The following is a 19,382-nucleotide window of genomic DNA, read 5'->3' on the forward strand; positions in this document are numbered from 1 at the left end:
GTCAGAGATGAAAGCTGTGATGTAATTGCTACAAATCCTGTGTACGTTTTCTTTTGTGCACACTGTCAGAATCCACATTCTTTAATTCATGAATGCATTCTCGAGGAATTAGAAAAACGGATACTCATATATTTTGAAGATTTATAGGTGTGATTGTAATTTATACATGTAGTGTATTAATTTCTAGGTTTTTGTTATTAAAGCTTTAAAATCCCCAAGTTTTAAAATACAAGACTGAATTTGTTCTGTTTAATATTTTAAAAAATACTTTATGGAAATTCTACCATTGCCTTATGCTGTGTCCAGATCTGCTCTTGATTTTGTTTAACCTGACAACTCTAACATGTAATGAAAATCCAATAAAAATTAAGAAACTGTTCAAAGACAAAATTAATATTCCAAATGACAGCATATTTGTCCAAGCATTTAATAGAATTCATGTGACAATTACAGTGGATGGATTTACCAATGGATGGGGCAGTAAAATGGTGAGGAACCCCATCTGGATAAAGAGAAATTATAACTTCTTTCAAGAATGACTTTCCCAAAAACGTGCCTCCTGGAATTCCAACACTTCCACAAAGAAACCTCCAATGTCCCTCGAGACATTCTATCTCAAACTCTTCAAACTAACATGAAAAATATTTTTATTCTCTAAATAATCCAGAAAAAAATTCTTTTGAAACATATTAAATGCTTCCATACTCCAATTAAAGAAATAATGTACCTACTCAAAGTATACAGGAGGGTTTACATTGAGTTATGCAGCTAATTTTTGTGTCCTATTCTCAAATTAAATATTTGAGGTTAAGGATATCTGTATGAAGCAATTAAGACATTCAAACCACATGTTGACCTCTGGTAATAAACTAAAGAGGAGTTAATTTTACAGCCACTAAAGAGAAATATGTTTTATGAACAACTTTCTGCAATGGGACACAGTGAAAAAATAGAACTTAACTACAAAATCAAAAGAAAGTGCATGTACTTAGAACATGGAGGGGGTCAGTGTTCAAGTGGGACATACTTGTCATTCTTTCTTTAAGGGAAAGGAGAGTCGGTCATTACATTAGCTTATTTTAAAGAGGTTATTACTCCATGGTTTAGAGAAAGTTTATAGCAGTAGAACGAGAAATTAAAAAGTTCATCATCAGAACTTTCCAGCAGTTGACAAGCACCTCAGTCCCACTGAACATAGTGACCTGCCTCCTGCTAAAGGTTTGGCTTCTTCATTTGTTGCAGGACAAAGTGACTGGAGCCCTCTACTCGTGCACTACCTGATTCCACGCCGGCTGGGATGCGGCATACACGGGTTGCTGCCAAGGAGCGTTGAGCAGCCCGTCCCAGTCGGTACGGACGTCACTGATCTGGCACGCCGACGCTAGAGTGCCGGGCAGCGACTGCCAGTTCTCCCCGGCGTCGGTCTCGATCCGAGGGGGCGACGGTAGGATGCGCCCCGTGCCGGTCGTGGAGGTCGCCCCGTTGCCGTCCTCGGCGATGGTCTGGAAAGCTAGAGGCTCCGTCCCTTCCTGGTACGGTTGGGGCAAAGGGGGAAGGATCTGAGTCTGCTGAGCCAGCTTGTAAGATGCTTGCCGTAGCATCTGTCGCCTGCTCATCGCCAGACCCAGGGGTGAAACTGTTCCCTCCACACTGACGCTGGGCTGTTGAAGTGCTCCTTGTTTCTGCAGGATTTGGCGTTTCTGTTGGAGCAGCCTGTGCTGCATCAGCTGTTGCTGTAGGGGAGCCAAGGGCTTTCCCGCACTACCACTGCTAGTGACCGTCGATGTGGATGTCGACGGAGTGCCCAATAGATTCTCGCCGGCCATTTCTGGCTGTGTGGGCAGTTTACCAGTCGTAGGCATAAAGCTGAAGTTCTCGGGAAGGCTTATTCTTTTAGGAAGAGGAGGCGATGGTCTGCTACTGGCATCAACATACTGCGAATGTTGGATTTGGCGCTGGAGAAGCTCTTCTTGAGGAACAGAGCTCTGGTACAAGCTCTTGAGAGCTTGATGTTCTCGCTGAACCAAGTGGAGCTCCATCATTCCCTTGGTCTTGCCCGTCTCGTTCAGCCGCTGACTGTTGAAGGCGACGACAACGCCGCCCCCATTTCCTCCACCGCCCGTGCCTCCCGTTCCTGCAGCAGCGGCCGCCACTCCCTGCTGCGCCACGAGGCCGTCAGACGCACGCCTACCTTCCCTGAAGTCCACGGGTGACCTGGTCGTGTTGCGAGTGAAGTGTACGAGAGGATTGTGTCTGCTGTTGGTACTGACGTACAGACACGGATGGATAGCACTGGTGCTGATTCCTACGCTCTCCGCCAGCGCAGGATTGTTATCTACCCCAGGGTATGTACACGACGGTAAACTGGAAGCCAAATCAGACTCGAACTGATAGTCCAGGCTGCTCTCAAATGTGGAGAAGTTGCTTTGCAGAGAAGAGACATGTGACGACGAGCAGGACGAGTCGCTACTCAGGCTCTTGTTGTTGACTCCCACGCCACCCACACCGCTGGAAGACGACGAGCTAGCGTACGACGAGAGCCTCTGGTGTTGGGCGGGAGAATCCTCCATGTCCGTCTCTACGCCTTCGTCCGTAGAGCTCGAGTACTGAGCCGTGACTGTAGCATGAGCGCTCGCTGACAGTGAACCGCCAAGACCCACCGGGCTGCTATATCGTTGCAGGGAATACCTACCAAACGCATACATTTCACTACTCATCACATCCGCGGTGGCACTCTGACTAGAAGCATTAGTGTAATGGTGTTGGTGTTGTTGAAGCTGTGGCTGTTGCGGAATAAAGTCTCTAAAAGGAGGTGGGTGATTCTGTGTTTGCGGTAGTAAACGCACGGTCTCTGCGGTACATGGGGTCTGTAGCTCCTGCGTGTAGTTCAGTCTGGACGAACTCTGATCCCCACTGGCACGTCTGGTGGCTGCATCCACTGTGATTCCTAGCTTACGCATGGCCTGTTCGGCAATGGTGCTCGGCCTGCGACGCTGCATTGAGTCCAACGAGTGCTTCCCGCTGCTGGTGGTGGTACTCGTCGTGCTGCTCGTGTTGGAGTCCTGGCTCAGAGGGAAGCTGCTACGATGCTGTCTTAGTCTCTCCAAGAGCAGGTAGTAGATGGCAGCATGGTGATCGTAGCTCCCACAGCGCAGCGACTGCAACAAGACCAAAACATCAATAATCCAGGATCAAATCAAGGTATAGAACATATTTATTAGTGTCCACATGAAAGAAGAAAACATACATTTTTCTCATCAAGAGTAATCCTACCCCTTTATACTTGGTGTCAAAATAAGCTAAGTTAAAACAGGTCATGTCAACATCTTCTTCTTCCTCTTTTACTTTCACTTTGGCTTCTTATGAACATCTTTTTATTATGAAACTTTGTTAATCCAGAACCCAATAAGCTGAATTTCACTTAATCTGAAGAAAGCAAGAAAAAAATCTTTTGGTAGTGCAGCATAGTGGCTGGAAGTCGACTATCGCATAACTCGCGCTTCAATAAACTTAACTGTTTCAAACTTCATGACTGTTAACTGCTCAACGTGGAATGCTGTGTACTGCACGTCGTGACCTAGCCGCTGTCCGTCCGGAGTGCCGTCACCTGCACGCTTGCTTTGTGCTTCCACCTTGTGCCTGGATTCATAACTATTACCATTGTCTTGGGTTATATGGATGAGAAAGCTTTGGTCTTTCGTCTCGAGTATAAAGATATTGATTTTGCTTCGATTACGTGTGATAAATCAGATTTCAAAGAGCGAGTGTCTTGTTGTGTTGTTGAGTTTACATCATGGCGGCTAAACGTGTGCTTGCAATCGCGGATTCCAATATCAGTGAAGTTTTAGTGAATGATGTGGTGGAAATCTTGGTTCAGATATAGAGTCTGAAAGTGAAAGTAGTGACAGTGATAGTGAATGTGGGGACGTAGATACACCGCAAAACACGGGTAATTGTGTTGCCGGTCAGGAATTTGTCTGGGAAGACGTGGGGAATTATATCAGCAAAAGGGAAGCGTTTATGGGAAATTACGGGCCACAAGAAGCTGCAAGGAATTGTTTAGATCCTGTAACAATATTTCAATTATTCTTTACATGTGAATTTGTGAGTATGATAGTGGAACAGACAAAGCAGCACATGATGGCACATGGTATGTTGTTTCCTTTTAGGTCGAGGGTAAATGAATGGGCTCCAGTTACTGTGGGGGAGATGTACATAGTCTTCGCATTGTTCAAAAACCCACACTGAGGTCCTATTTCTCAAAAAGCCGTTTACTACCTACTCTCATATTTAATTCCGTCATCTCACTTGATAGATTTGAAAGCCTAACAAGATTTCTTCATTTCACTGATAATACCACCAAACCCCTTTTTCAGGATCCCTGTACTAGGCTATGCAAGCCCATGTACCTCTCGGTTCAATAGATGAATCCCTCACATTGTGGAAAGGCAGAATATTCCTCTGAAGGCTTCGCAGTTTGGACTCTGTGAATCCCAAACTGGATATTTATGGTCATGCATGGTGTACACCGGAAGACACAATAATACATGCAAGATCACTGCAATTGTTACGCCCCTCGTGGAACTTCTACTTCATCATGGACAGTTAGTCAAATACCATTATAAATGGTCCGTTATTGGACATACATTTTCCAGCTAACTCATTCTTGGTTGCCAGCGTTTCGCCCTCGTGTGCTAGGCTGGGCTCGTCAGTTGGTACCTAGCACACCTACCAAGACGCTGGCTAATGCATACCATGGAGACCACTGCGTAGGCTAATTGTAGCCACCAGCAGTGCCAATGCACTCATTTACTCATTCGGAACAAATATTTCAGATTCACTATGGGATTCAACATCTATATCATCAGTTAGTCAAAGACCTGAAAGACAATAAAATAGATCGTGTAGGTACACTGAGAATAAATAGAAAGAATGGATCAAAGACACAAAGCTCAGCATGTACGACCAATATCTGTTCTGAAATGGATGGACAAAAAGGTTGTGTCATTTATTTCAACTTACCACAGTGATAAGACAAGTACTGTGCAGAAGAGCGGGGAGAGAAAAGCTCAACTGGTTTGTGCAGTTGTCTGCAATAAATACATGGGTGGAGTTGACCTCAAAGATGAAATGCTGCAAAGTTATTTATAGAAAGGAAAACAATGAGCAAATGGTACATAAAACTTTTTAGGAGGTTTTAAAATCTTACAGTTTTCAACTCTTTTTGTAAATGTGATGCTTGTTGTTTTAAGGGGCCTAACATCAAAGGTCATCGGCCCAATATATAAATGTAACCTCCAGAACAACAGGGCTGAGCACTTGAAGTTCAGGGTAGATTTGCTTGAGGGAGTGATGGGAGTGATGTAACTAGAAATGTTCCTGGTCGTCATTCAGTGGACAACACTGTGCCTCATCTCACCAAAAGGCACTTTTTACAGAGGATCCTCCCAACTGCAAACAAAGCTAGGTTACAGAAGAGGTGTGTGGTGTGTTACAAACAGGGCAAAAGGAAGGAATCAGTGTACTGGTGCCCAGACTGCAAAACTGGTCTCTGCATAGAGGAATGTTTTAAAATTTACCACACCAAATTAAATTTGTAAGGTAAGCATGATAGTATGGTTTCAGTAAATTATGTTATCACTGGCTACATTTGTCATTAACAAACTGTGAAAATTTGGTTTAAATCCAATGAATCTTGTCTCTGTTATAATGTGTTATGTGATGGCATGCACTTCTAAGCAAGCTCTGTGCTCATCTCCTCCCACGCTGAGCGCTTAAGAATGTTGGGGATACATGTTGCAATCTCGTTCTCCATATAGTATGGTTCTGTGAATTTTAATGTTTGTATATATCTTATATATTTCTAAAAGCCAAATACCATGCAGTCATCGTGGAATCTCCACATCCAAAAGATCTAGAAAGCTGAAATTAGGAACATAGGTTCATCTTTTGCCCTAGAGGTGCACTAAAAATTATTTTTCAAAATCCAGCTTCTGTCCTAGTTTCAGGCCCTTAGCCACAATAACGCCGTAAAGCCAACGGCACTGCCACTGCTGCGGCTCGGGCAGATTGCGTAAGACGTGCTCACTGTGAGCTGTCTTATTACCAGACGTCCTTCTGTGTTTATGAGACACCGAACTGACCTTTATTTGTCGTATGCATCCATCTTCACACTTTCCAGCATTTCAGACTCATTTTGGCTGTTTTACCTGCGAAACGGGTCCTAATCTTAGTTATGTACGGCACATTTGTAGTCCGTCTCCGTAGCCTAACGGTTTGTGTTATTAGCTGGCATCCAGGGGGGGGGGGGCGGGTTCAATTCCCGGTACTGCCAGAAGTTTAAGAATGGTAGGAGGGCTGGTACATGCAGCCTGAAGAGTTGCACCACAAGGACATGAATTTACCTTTCTTATTTTATTTATTTTAGCAACAAATGGCAACAGTTTCACATGATGCCATGTGGAACATGTACAGACAGCTTATATGCCATATAATGGGGGCTTGTCATTACAATGAAAACTCCCCAACTCTAATGTGACCAGAAGTAATGAAAACTCCACAAATCGATTGTGATTGGCAGTAGGAAATGGGACCTGCCATCATAATGAAAACTCCCCAGGTTTTGACCTCCTGCTCCCAACGCATCCTGTTTGACATTGTGCATGTTTAGTGCAAACAGGAACATGAACGACCAAAAGATCAATGTACAGTTTTGTTTTAACCTTGGCAAGACACCGAACGAAACGCACGCGATGCTGGAACGTGTTTATGGTATGTGTCCTTGAAGTGTGTGTACGAGTGGTTCGCCCATTTTCGAGAAGGCCGGAAAGTGTTTCTGACAACCCCTGTAGCGGAAGACCGGCGACCGCCGTCAGTAACAAAAACATTGAGAAGGTGAGGACATTAATCGCGAACGATCGGAGATTAACTGTGCGCATGATAGCAGATGAACTGCAGATTAACCGTGAATCCGTGCAACAAATCGTTACCCAGAAGTTAGAGAAGAGAAAAACATGTTCTCGTCTTGTGCCACATCACTTGACTGACGATCAGAAGCAGGCATGTTTAGAGGCTTCATAGGATTTTGTCGAAAAGGCATGTGCAACACCAAATTTCTTGAACTGTTTCTTCACCGAGGATGAAACCTGGTGTCTCAGGTACGACCCTGAAATGAAACGCCAAAGCATGGAATGGCGTTCTTGCGATCTCCTTGTCGGAAAAAGGTCAGAGCCAAAAAGTCGCGCATCAAAACGATGCTCATAACTTTTTTCAATAGTCAAGGCATTATCTACAAGGAATTTCTGCCTGAGGGAATGACAATGAATGCTGCATGATACAATGAAATTTTGACCCCAGTACGCACAACAAGGTTCATGGTTTTTTGTCCATAGCAACGCTCGCCCACACACAGCCAATATCGTCAAACAGTTCATGGCTAAAAGTGGAGCGGTGCAACTTGAACATCCCCCATACTTGTCAGATCTTAATCCTCTAGACTTCTTCCTATTCCGACGACTCAAAATTGCTTTGAAAGAAAAGAGATTTGACGATATTCGTGACATCCAACGAAACGTGATGAGGCTTTTGAACACCATCCCAAAGGAAGCCTTCTTGCAAATTTTCCAGGACATGTATCGCCAATCTCATCAGTGCATAGTTCTGGGAGGGGACAGTAAGGTCACTGTCATCCATGTTGATAGTACAGGACTATTTAGCGAACTTTACTGTCACAGGTTGTAATAACATCTTACTCACAACGTGTATAGTATTTTACCTAGTATTCTGTATGCAATATAGCTAGTATTTTTATAAGAATATCAGCACAAAATCCTGAATTTTATAGAAACATACATAGATGTAATGTTGCGATTTCAAAGCACATATGACTAGTTCAGTCTGGTTCCCACTGGCTGACACAAGAGTTTGATAGGAGATACCAACATCCCCTGCTACCAAGTATTAACGTTCAAAATCGCTTTTTTTTTTTTTCCTTCCCAAAAATGGCATTTTAAATTTTTCACTGGAAATGAAAGCTTGAAGTCTTTACTTCAAAATGAGATATAATTCATACATAGATTCCAATTATAAGTATCTGAAAATAGATTTAAATAGCCTCGTGCGCGCATGATAAGGAGCGTGGCTGCAGTGTTCTGCTTCCATGTAAACATCTCGTCAGATTTTCTTATTCAAATTTACCTCTTTGGTGCGACATGCCTCCTGAGAATATAGTATTTATTTATTTATGGTGATTTTATACAATATACATACACAAGCCAGAATCAAACTTTAAAGTCCATCCTTCTCAGCCATTCAGATAAACCAGGTGTGAGAGCGAACAAATCATCAGGAGTGCCTGGGTACGAATGAAGAGGACATCGTTGGACCAGGTGCTCAATCGTCTGTTCTTCCAGGTTACAATCACACATTGGTGAACTGATCCAACCCCACTTGTACCTGAAATAATTGCAACAGCCAGTCCTTAACCTGTTGATACGGCACCAGAGGTTTCTCGGTAGGTCAAAACCGGTTGGCTTCTTTGTGGGATCAAGATGGTGGGCACTTGTTCCCAATGTTTTTGTTGACCACTCATCCTTCCAGCTTTCAGTTAGGTCAAATCCATCCGCAATGAGTTGCCCTGCAGTGACACTTGCTGGTCTTCCTGATTGAAGTCGCTCCTGTGACGGGTGACAGAATTCCTGGTGCAGAGGCAAAGAGGGTGATGCAAAGATTTTCTTAGCTTCCCTTAGTAAAGCTTGCTTCCGCCGTAAGTGAGGTGGAGGGATGTGACTCAGCACAGGTAACCAGTGACCTGGAGTTGATTTGATGGTACCAGTAATGCAACGCATTGTATCTTCACATGTACACTTTCCGACCAGACAGGAGCACAGTACTCAGCAGGCGAGGCTCCTCAGGAGGTACCACAGAGCTTATGCAGTATGTTGTTTCTTGTGGCGACTTTATGAGAAAACTTAGTGATGTGCTCTTTGTAGCTCAGGGTTCTATCTAAAGTGACCCCAAGATATTTTGGGAATTGTATCTCAGCTTTCGTCCGTTGAGCAGAACTCTTGGTTTGTAGTTTGCAGTACGATTCACTATATGAAAACAAGAGACTTCAGTTTTTGTTGTGCTGGGAATCAATCTCCAGGTCTCACAGAAAGTTGACATCTTCTTAAGGTCCTTCATCAGAATTTGTTCACCGTCTTCAAAGTTATTACTCTGTGCTACCAATGCGATGTCATCAGCATATATGAATATAGTTCATACTTGTGACTAACAGATGTCAATACTTGTCTATTCCATTGCTAGGGAACAGCTTCCTTGTGGCCAAGTGGTCTTTCACATTGTAACTAAAGAGTTTGTTTTTTTGTGAGTGTGTATAAAAGCCAATGAGGAGTGAAGAAAAAATGAAAATTTCATGGAAACAGACATAGTAAGGTGAATGTCAGTGTTACTTGTGCAAGACAAAAGGTAAGGGCCTCATTCGCTACTGACAATATCATTATTGACAAAGAGTGCTCTGCATTAGATGCTTCAGTTGTAATACAGTTTTTGTAAAAAATAACTAGAAAATCTGAGATTTGGTTGGGGAATGTCCCTTGCATTGTTCTGCAGCAACTGTGATTACGAATTCCCCAACTTTCCACCTTCCAAACAACAGGGTAAATTTGTTGTTGGTTGTGGACAGAGTGAATGTTCCCTCTCCTCCTTCACCTCCAGCATATTATAAACATGTCAAAGATCTTTGTGCTGTCTCTCATGAGGTTGCAGAAGAAGTGTAAGTAAGGAGGGGATGTGAGCGCATGTGCATGTTCTATCAAAATATTGTATACGTTGTACAGATGACAAGAAATCGGCAGCAGTGTGGCTCATCTCCTAACATGGAGCCTGAAGGAGAATAGAGGCTCACAATATATTGATTTTCATGGAGATGGGAACAATCACCCTTTAAACTATCTCAATATAACGAAAACCACCTATCATACAAAATATACCAAAAACCCACACACACACATCGATGAGACTCCATCCATCGCAATACTCATAAAAAAAGCAGCTTATTACAGCTTTCAACATACAGAAGATGATTTAAAAGAAGAAATACGTCTAATTCACGAAATGATCAATACATCAAATCTCAACCAAAAACCAGATTGACAAAAATAGACAAACCTAAAAAGGACTACGTACAACACACACATATATCCCATAACCAACATCTTCAAAAAACATAACTTAAAAATAGCATTCAAGAGCACACACAATAGCACTAACATCTTACACAATAGTAAAACAAGTACTATCAATCAGGAGTATACCGTATCCGATGCAACAATTGTGAGACCAGCTATGTTGGACGTACCAGTAGAAACTTCACAATCCGATATAATGAACACTTAAATGCTGTAAAATATAATAATTTTTCCGCAATAGGCCAGCACATCGAAGAATACAAACACAGCTTCACAAACGTCGCAAATGACATGAGAATATTAAATGTAAACCCTATTGTGTTAGAGGAAAGCAACGGGAAACTACCTCACTCCTAATTTCCCTAGTATGCCTCTTCAGTGACACCTAGGCTATCTATGACAGCTGTTGGTGGAGCTGTAGAGGATCAAACCAGCCTTCGGGCTGAATACTCAACATACCTTGTGTTATGTCCTTCCAGTATGGTATTTTCGTTAAAGAATCTATTGTCAGTGATGACGAAAATGTTGTCAACAAATCTGCACCAAAAGAATATATTGTCTATTTTGCTAATGGATGTGTATTCTAAGTAGTCTATGTAGATTTTGGCCATGCCTATGAATGCAAGCACTGACTTATTCTGTGTAACTATATTGGACTCAAAACAAGAACGTAGACTTACGCAAGACGTATAAATTCATTTCAACGAATGTGTTTTATAGGCATTATTATAAAGGATTTTAACAAGCACTATGTATTTTAAAGTGTTTAATGCACTTGTAATTTAGAATAAAGTTAAGTTCCACAAACAAATTTTAGGCCTCAAAGATAACTCCACACCTAAGTACCTGAATTGTATTATATTAACCATTTTACTCTCAAACATGCCCAATTTGGACGCTTGCACATAATGCTTCCCCATTTAGAAAGGCACATTAACTATTATTTGACATATGTAAAGGTATCAATGTACAGCTGATGATGACTGTTTAGGGTCGAAACCGGTCCTGTAGTTAATAATAAAATTGTTTTGATAAGGTGGAACCTGTACCGGGCGGTACACCTCCACGCCGCTAATTAAAAATGTGCGCCAATTGAAACTCCTCTGCTGGAGGAAGTCTGAACTTTATTGACGGTATTAATTTTCAAGTTTCTCAGAAGATGTCACTACGTGGAAAATTTGGAGTTTTTGAATTGTGTCATTTTCGACGTATTTTTGTTTTGCTTGTAGTAAGAAGTGTGAACTTTCCCTTCTAGAGGACACTACTGAAGATCAACAATAGTGCACCCTAGTGCGGAGTGAAAGAACTGTTTTTTTGGAGAAATTTTTATTTCAAAAGTTTGTTTCTTGTTAAATTTCTTTCTGTTATTGTTTAAGTTGACTGTATACCCCTCTCTTTCCCCTTGTTTTGTATTTAGCCAATCCCGAATTTCTTTAATTACTTTCTGACCAATTGGATGTATCTTCCCCCAACTTGAATATGTTGCTGTATCCTACCCAATAAAAGTTTTTGTGGGAGGGTGTTCTCATTCCCCTAACGCCTCGAACCTTCCGCGAGAGGATATAAACTGCTGATTTTAGGGTCTCCGGGCCACTTCTGTTCCATCTTTCAGTGTGTAAAGTACATAGCAGGGGGCGGGAAGCGCCTCTTTCTTCGGCGACAGTCAACAACCAGGTAATGGCCGACTAATTACTTCTTTTCTTGCTAGCTCAGCAGTTTAACTCTCGGGGCGGGTCCGAAGTTTTTCCATTATGTAACCTTCCTTAAAATGTAAAGAAACTTGTATCTATTCTATCTTTTAAACTACATATTGGGATAGAGAGTGCTTAACCCTCTCGAGCTCCCACTCATATTGTTTTGAGGTGAACTTATTTTTTTCTCTACCTATTCTTCTTTAACGTAATGTAAATTGTGTCCTTCTTAAGTCACCTCTGTAGTATGGGATTAGCCCTTGTATTAGTGGCCTAGAGCCAGATTAGGTTTTAAAAACAAATGCATTAGGAGTGTAGATCGCCTCCTCTCTAATTGTTATTTTAGAGGTCATGTAATTAACCTTCTTCTCATTTAATAGACCTCAGTAGGTTGGGTATTTTACCCCTGTGTATATGTCCTTGGAGGACAGCTTGAAGGTGGAATTAGGTGTGGCCTTTGACAGGCCTAAATTTTGAGAGCAAGTTGCTATAAACCCGAAAATTTTGTTTTCTGCGCGCCTCAAGGAGGCCTTTCTGTGTATTTTGGAGCAAGTGCTCCTAGGCATGAATGGGGTTTTCTGCCTCTCTGTTGAAACTTGTGTTTTGGGGTAAAACTGGGCTAATTGCTCAAGAAGTGTGAGGCTGGGGCTCGAAGCCCAAATCCTGTAAATATTGTAATTGTATTTTTATTGCCTTGCTACTCTGTACCTGCCATGATTGTTATTTCGTTATTTGGACAAGAAAATATAACCTTGTTAATTTTACATGCACTATAATTTCGTAGCTTGAGACCCGTTCACACCCGCACCTTCTTTCACGCATAACTACTGCAAAAACACGGTAACAAGTGGTAGCAGAGCGTGGTTGAATGGGTCTCATTTTAACCCCTTTTGACGGCTAAACATTGTTTTGATCCGAACTCTAACCATTTTCTCAGTTGCTGGAATTTTTTGAGTTTTTCAAAATTGTTCTGTCATCATGCCCGGCCCTCGCGATGTTCTCCATCTTAACTACTTGCGCAAGGAGGAGTTGATCTATGAATTGACTATTAGAAATGTGCAATCTGGAGGCACGGTTGCGGTAGACACAAACAAGCTTAGAGAGTCCCTTGAATTGCCAATTTCCATCCCCACTTTGGGAGAGAAAGAAATTGACGACTCTCTTTCCACGATCGTCGAGAATATTACTGGGCTAGCCTCTGTAGTTAGTTTTTTTGATGAAAATGATCCTTCTCCTAATCAAATTAAGCGTGTGCAAGCCAGGCTGTTTCATTTTTCAAATAGAGTTAACGATCTGTTGTCTCTGAAGTTGAATGACGTTCAGAAGAAGGAAGCTAGTACGCTACTTGAAAATATTTCTGAGTTATCTAGCAAGGTCACTCAATTGTTAACTGGGGAAATTCCTCCCAAAATTGATCAACCCACCACGATGAATGCAGGTTCTGAGGAAGAGCCTCCGAAGGGAGAAGTTAATAGGATAACCGTTGCTGCTCAAACTATCTCTGCCCCATTGGACAACGAGTCTGGACGCCGTGCATCGTTGAATAATATACGTTCGGAATTAACTCCCTTGCCATTGAAACCTTTACCTACTATGTCACCCGGGTTCAGCAGTTTGCCTCATCCATTGGCAATGTTGCTCAGAGGTATCTCTAAGTTTTCCGTTAATACCACTAGTGAAGTAATTTCCTTTTTAAGATTTTTAGTTGAATTTCAGGATCATGCCCTTGTGTTTTCTCTTTCTCCATGTCAAATTTTGCAAATTATCTATCCCTATGCAATTGGTATTCTCTCTGATAAAATAGTAAGAGCCATTGCCGAGCAATCATCTATTGAGGATTTCCACGCCCACTTGCTAGCTAACTTCATCCCGGCTAGGGCCAGGTCCTCCCTTATTCAGAAGTACTATTATCGTGTACAACGTTTGGATGAAAACTTGGCAGACTTTATCCAAGATATTAAATTCTATACTAGGGTGTTTGCCCTTCATTTTCCTGAAGATCAAATTGTACAGGCTATTGTAGAAGGAATTTCACCACCCTATAGGTCATATTTGTGTTTCGCGGCGTGCCCGCAAACTTTCTCCGAACTTGAAGCGTTGGCCGTCTCAGTGAAAGGAGTGAGATACGCCGATTCCTTGCGTGTCGCGAAAGAACCCCCGCCTTCTTTTAGTAATACTCGGCCTCCACCTCGCCGATCAGTCACACCTCGTAAATGTTATGCTTGCGGGTCGCCTGACCATCTTCGCAATAAGTGTCCACTGATCAAGTCTAGTAGGGCAAATAATGGAGCTGGTTCATCACAAGGCTGTTTTAAATGTGGGGCTTTCTCACATATCGCCAAGAATTGCCCAAACTCAAATAGCACCCCCTCCTGCTCAACTTCTGGTGCAAATTCCACCAATGCCAATAATAAAATGTGACTAGCGGCTTCGGCTGAGTCGACTCAATCTGCTTCTCAAGGCTCAGCCCCTGGCAAAAAGGTCGTGAATTCAGGGAACGTTCAATTTGCAAATCCATCTTTCGAATGCCCCAAAGAATGTCTTAGGATTGCGGCGGATACCCCCACACCTGTTCCTTTTCTTAAGATTGAGTTAAATAACGAGCCTATAACAGCTCTATTAGATTCAGGCAGTGTTTGTTCAATTATTTCGGACCAATGGTATTCAAAATTGAAGTCTGTTTGTAAATTACCTGACTATGGCTCATCTACTGTTCAATATGTTTCGGCTAATTCATCTCCATTAGAAATTTTAGGTTCTGTACAGGTCAAAATTCGTATTTTTAAATTCACATGGAAAACCAAACTGTTTGTGGCTAAGCACTCGTCTTGCCCCATCATACTGGGAGCGGACTTCATTTCTCGCACTGGTCTTGTGCTCGATCTTCAGAGTAAGTCGTGCACGTTCAAATTTGCGTCCAATTGTAAAATTCCCTTGCTAAAGTGTAATTCTGTATCATGTTCATCTATTTCGCCTACCCAGGATGAGATGTTGTTAGACCTTAGACATCTACCTGAGGAGCAGGCTGATAGTATTCGTAAATTATGTCAGTCATTTCCAGAGGTGTTCTCTGATACTCTTGGTGTTACTGACCTTATTGAATACAAAATTGAGGTCACGGATTCGATTCCTGTCCGTTTTCCACCATATAGGCTATCTCCACCTAAAATGAAGGCATTGAAAGAAATCATTGATCAGATGTTGAAGGATGGTATTATTAGGCCCTCTAAGTCGGCGTATTCGTCACCTTTTTTCTAGTCCCGAAACCCCAAGGAGGCTTCAGGCCTGTCATTGATTATAGGGCTCTCAATCGGAAGGTGGTGTTACAATCTGTGCCCCTTCCCGACCTTCATTCTTGTTTTTCATGGTTCCGTAAGGCCAAGTTCTTTACTATCTTGGACTTGAATCAGGCCTATAATCAAATTCCCCTTGCCGAAGAGTCTAAACATCTTACAGCGTTTGCCACGGACTGGAACTTATACGAATACAACCGCGTGCCTTTCGGGCTCCCTACGGGAGCAGCTGTACTCACTAGGCTACTAGATAGGGTCTTCTCCGACATCAAATTTGAGTACTTATATCACTACTTGGATGATGTCGTCGTATTTTCAGAGACTTTTGAAGAACATCTAGATCATCTGCGAGAAGTTCTCGATCGCCTTCGTAAGGCTGGGTTAACTGTCAAGTTGTCCAAGGTTGCCTTTGCTAAGCCCTCTATGTCGTTCCTAGGGCATATTGTGTCACCTGATGGTGTAGCGGTCGATCATTCTAGAACACAGGCCATCCGTGATTTTAAACCTCCCAATGACATTAAAGGTATCGCCAGGTTCATTGGTATGGTGAATTTCTTCAGGAAGTTTATTCCTAACTTTGCTAATAGAGCGGCACCCTTGAACCTTCTTCGTAGGAAAGGCATCAAATTCGAGTGGGGACCTTCTCAACAAGCCGCTTTTGAAGATCTTAAATTAGCTCTCTGTAATGCCCCTGTACTTGCTATGCCTGATTTCTCGAAGAAATTCATCGTCCAAACCGACGCGTCGTCGTCAGCAGTAGCTGCAGTCCTTCTTCAAGAGACTGAACTAGGGAGGCGACCCATCACCTATGCATCTAGGACTCTATTGGCTCAAGAAGCCAAGTATTCTATCTATGAGCTCGAAGGGTTGGCAGTCTTATTTGCCTTAGAGAAGTTCCGTCTCTATCTGGAACATGTCAAATTCGACCTGGAGACAGATAATCAAGCCTTAAGCTGGGTCTTAGGTAGGCCGCGTTGTACTGGTCGTATAGCCCGTTGGGCCATCCGTATTTCTGCCTTCCAATTCGATGTCCGGCATATCAGAGGTACCGAAAATGTTGTTGCTGATGGACTCAGCAGTATGTTTTCCAACGACGTCGAGACCCACGAACCGGCCGACAGTTCATCACCTCCCGAGTCCATACTATCTGGTGTCAATGCCATCTTAACTGATGCTCCCATGCTCTTTAGGGATATCGAGAAATACCAACGTGAAGATCCGACGCTGGCTCCGATAATGGAAACCCTTTCTTCTGGGGAACATGTTGTCCCTTATGTTCTGAGGAATGGTGTTCTATGTTGCCCTTCGAGGCATGATAAGATGATGAAGGTTGTCGTTCCAGCTGTTCTTGTGCCTATGATCTTCAAATACTATCATGAGACCCCATTAGGAGGGCATCTTGGAATCTTTAAAACTCGTGAGAAGATTCGTGAAATGTTCATCTGGAAGGGTATGGACGGTGAAATCCGTGAACTAGTAAAAGCTTGTAAATCTTGTTTGCTCAGTAAACCCACCATGTCCACCAAGGTAGGCCTTTTGTCTTCGCATCAAGCGTCGCGTCCCATGGAACGCCTGTATATCGATTATGTAGGACCCTTCCCCCAGTCAAAGGGAAATGCCAACAAGTTCATCTTTGTATGCGTAGATGGCTTTACTAGATTTTCCTGGTTATTTCCGACTAAGCTGGCTACCGCTCAGTCCACCATTACTTGCCTAAATTCTATTTTTGCTTCTTTCGGTCCGTGCCAATATATGGTATCTGATAATGCTAAGGCTTTTACATCTAACCTATTTCGTAAGTTCTGCTTTGACCTGTCCATCTCTCATGTGACAACTTCTGCTTATTACCCTCAACCATCTCTGGCTGAACGGGTTAACCGTAATCTCAGGTCCGCGCTTATTGCCTATCACCATGAAGATCATTCCAGGTGGGACACGACCCTGCATTGGTTAGCTTTTGCTTTGAATTCGGCGGTTCATGAATCACATAAATTTACTCCAGCTTCTTTGATGTTCAAGTTTGTTCCCAACACCCCGCTCTCTAACCTCTGGTCTCTGAGTGACATTCTACCTGAGACAATAGATCCGGACAACATTAAAGATCTTTGGAAGAAGGCTAAAGCCAATCTTATAGTGTCTCATGAAAAGGTTAGGGAAAGGTATGATCGTGGACGGAGACCCACCAATTTGAAGGTAGGCGACCAAGTGATGGTCAAGAATTTTGTTCCCGCGGGCAAGCTTGCCCCCAGATTTCATGGGCCGTGTGTCATTCTCGATTTCCTGACGCCGGTTACGTTATTATTAAGTAATCCAGCTACCGAGAGGATATTTAGGGTTCACCTGTCACAGGTGAAACCGGTGTAATTTCTGGGTTAACTTGCTTCCTATAATCGTGAAAGGAATATGAAGGTTATATTTTTTTTTTGAGTTTTCACTTTTAAGGCATTCTGCCCCTTCTATAATATTTTGTTTCATATGTAAGTTTTTTGTAAACCCCTCCCGCACGGTTAAACTGCCATCCTGTCCTTGCCACGGCCATTACCACGCTCCCGCCTCCTGCTCCACTCTACACAGTGGCTTAATTAAGGCCATGGATTTCTGCACGCCGCTGGCCCCTCAACCTCTCCACAAAGCCTGTGCCCTCAAAAAAAATGATGATAGTCCAACAATTCTGCCGCCTAGCTTTAATGTTTCAGTGCCCCCGCAGCCGCGCGGCGCCGTGCTGCGACTGGGTCAGAGGAAGGGCCCCCTCTTCCCCAGCGAGGACCACATGGGCACGGCGAGCCGGAGCTCTCCTCCCGGCCAAGGCTGATGTGCGGCGCACGACCTGCTACTGGACCGCAGCCTGTATATGTTCACCGCGGGCGCGGCGTGCTTCAACACCACTGCTCCCCTCATAGTGCGGGCGAGCGGTATCTCAGGGTACTTGAGGGGTCCGAGCGGCCTCCTCTGGACGCAAGCTGCAACGGCCGGTCTGGCCATCCAACTTAATCAACATTAACTACATGAACTATTACTATCAGCAATTACTGCACTTGGGAATTCAACAGCAATATTTGGTGGACCTTGCAAAATTTTTCTTCACTTTCAAGTATTAAAAGTTTATCTTCTGAATTCAACTTCTACAACCATAAAAACTTTACTTCTCCAGTTACAACAAAAATTTTGAAACTGAATCAAACCACATTAAGAAAATCTTATAAATTCTTCGGCAATTAATCTCCATATCTACATCAAAACTTGGACCTTGTTTTCAAACAAATTTCATGTGTCACCCCTGGAGGAACTTTTGAGGGGGGAGGTCTGTACCGGGCGGTACACATCCACGCCGCTAATTTAAAATGTGCGCCAATTGAAACTCCTCTGCTGGAGGAAGTCTGAACTTTATTGACGGTATTAATTTTCAAGTTTCTCAGAAGATGTCACTACGTGGAAAATTTGGAGTTTTTGAATTGTGTCATTTTCGACGTATTTTTGTTTTGCTTGTAGTAAGAAGTGTGAACTTTCCCTTCTAGAGGACACTACTGAAGATCAACAATAGTGCACCCTAGTGCGGAGTGAAAGAACTGTTTTTTTGGAGAAATTTTTATTTCAAAAGTTTGTTTCTTGTTAAATTTCTTTCTGTTATTGTTTAAGTTGACTGTATACCCCTCTCTTTCCCCTTGTTTTGTATTTAGCCAATCCCGAATTTCTTTAATTACTTTCTGACCAATTGGATGTATCTTCCCCCAACTTGAATATGTTGCTGTATCCTACCCAATAAAAGTTTTTGTGGGAGGGTGTTCTCATTCCCCTAACGCCTCGAACCTTCCGCGAGAGGATATAAACTGCTGATTTTAGGGTCTCCGGGCCATTTCTGTTCCATCTTTCAGTGTGTAAAGTACATAGCAGGGGGCGGGAAGCGCCTCTTTCTTCGGCGACAGTCAACAACCAGGTAATGGCCGACTAATTACTTCTTTTCTTGCTAGCTCAGCAGTTTAACTCTCGGGGCGGGTCCGAAGTTTTTCCATTATGTAACCTTCCTTAAAATGTAAAGAAACTTGTATCTATTCTATCTTTTAAACTACATATTGGGATAGAGAGTGCTTAACCCTCTCGAGCTCCCACTCATATTGTTTTGAGGTGAACTTATTTTTTTCTCTACCTATTCTTCTTTAACGTAATGTAAATTGTGTCCTTCTTAAGTCACCTCTGTAGTATGGGATTAG

The 19,382-nt window shown here is 42.8% G+C and overlaps 1 protein-coding gene across 3 annotated transcripts in view; it reads right to left on the minus strand.

Annotated features, from left to right (window-relative positions):
- Nucleotides 1-19,382, minus strand: part of LOC136883239 (serine/threonine-protein kinase SIK2) — a 566,180-nt gene that overhangs the window by 137,982 nt on the left and 408,816 nt on the right. For all 3 annotated transcript variants that reach the window (XM_067155444.2, XM_067155442.2, XM_067155443.2), the window contains one exon: nucleotides 1,278-3,158. In XM_067155444.2, the coding sequence (XP_067011545.1) occupies nucleotides 1,278-3,158 (1,881 nt within the window). The remainder of the gene's footprint in view (nucleotides 1-1,277; nucleotides 3,159-19,382) is intronic.

This window comes from Anabrus simplex, chromosome 11, assembly GCF_040414725.1.
Source record: "Anabrus simplex isolate iqAnaSimp1 chromosome 11, ASM4041472v1, whole genome shotgun sequence".
NCBI classification, from domain to species: domain Eukaryota; kingdom Metazoa; phylum Arthropoda; class Insecta; order Orthoptera; family Tettigoniidae; genus Anabrus; species Anabrus simplex.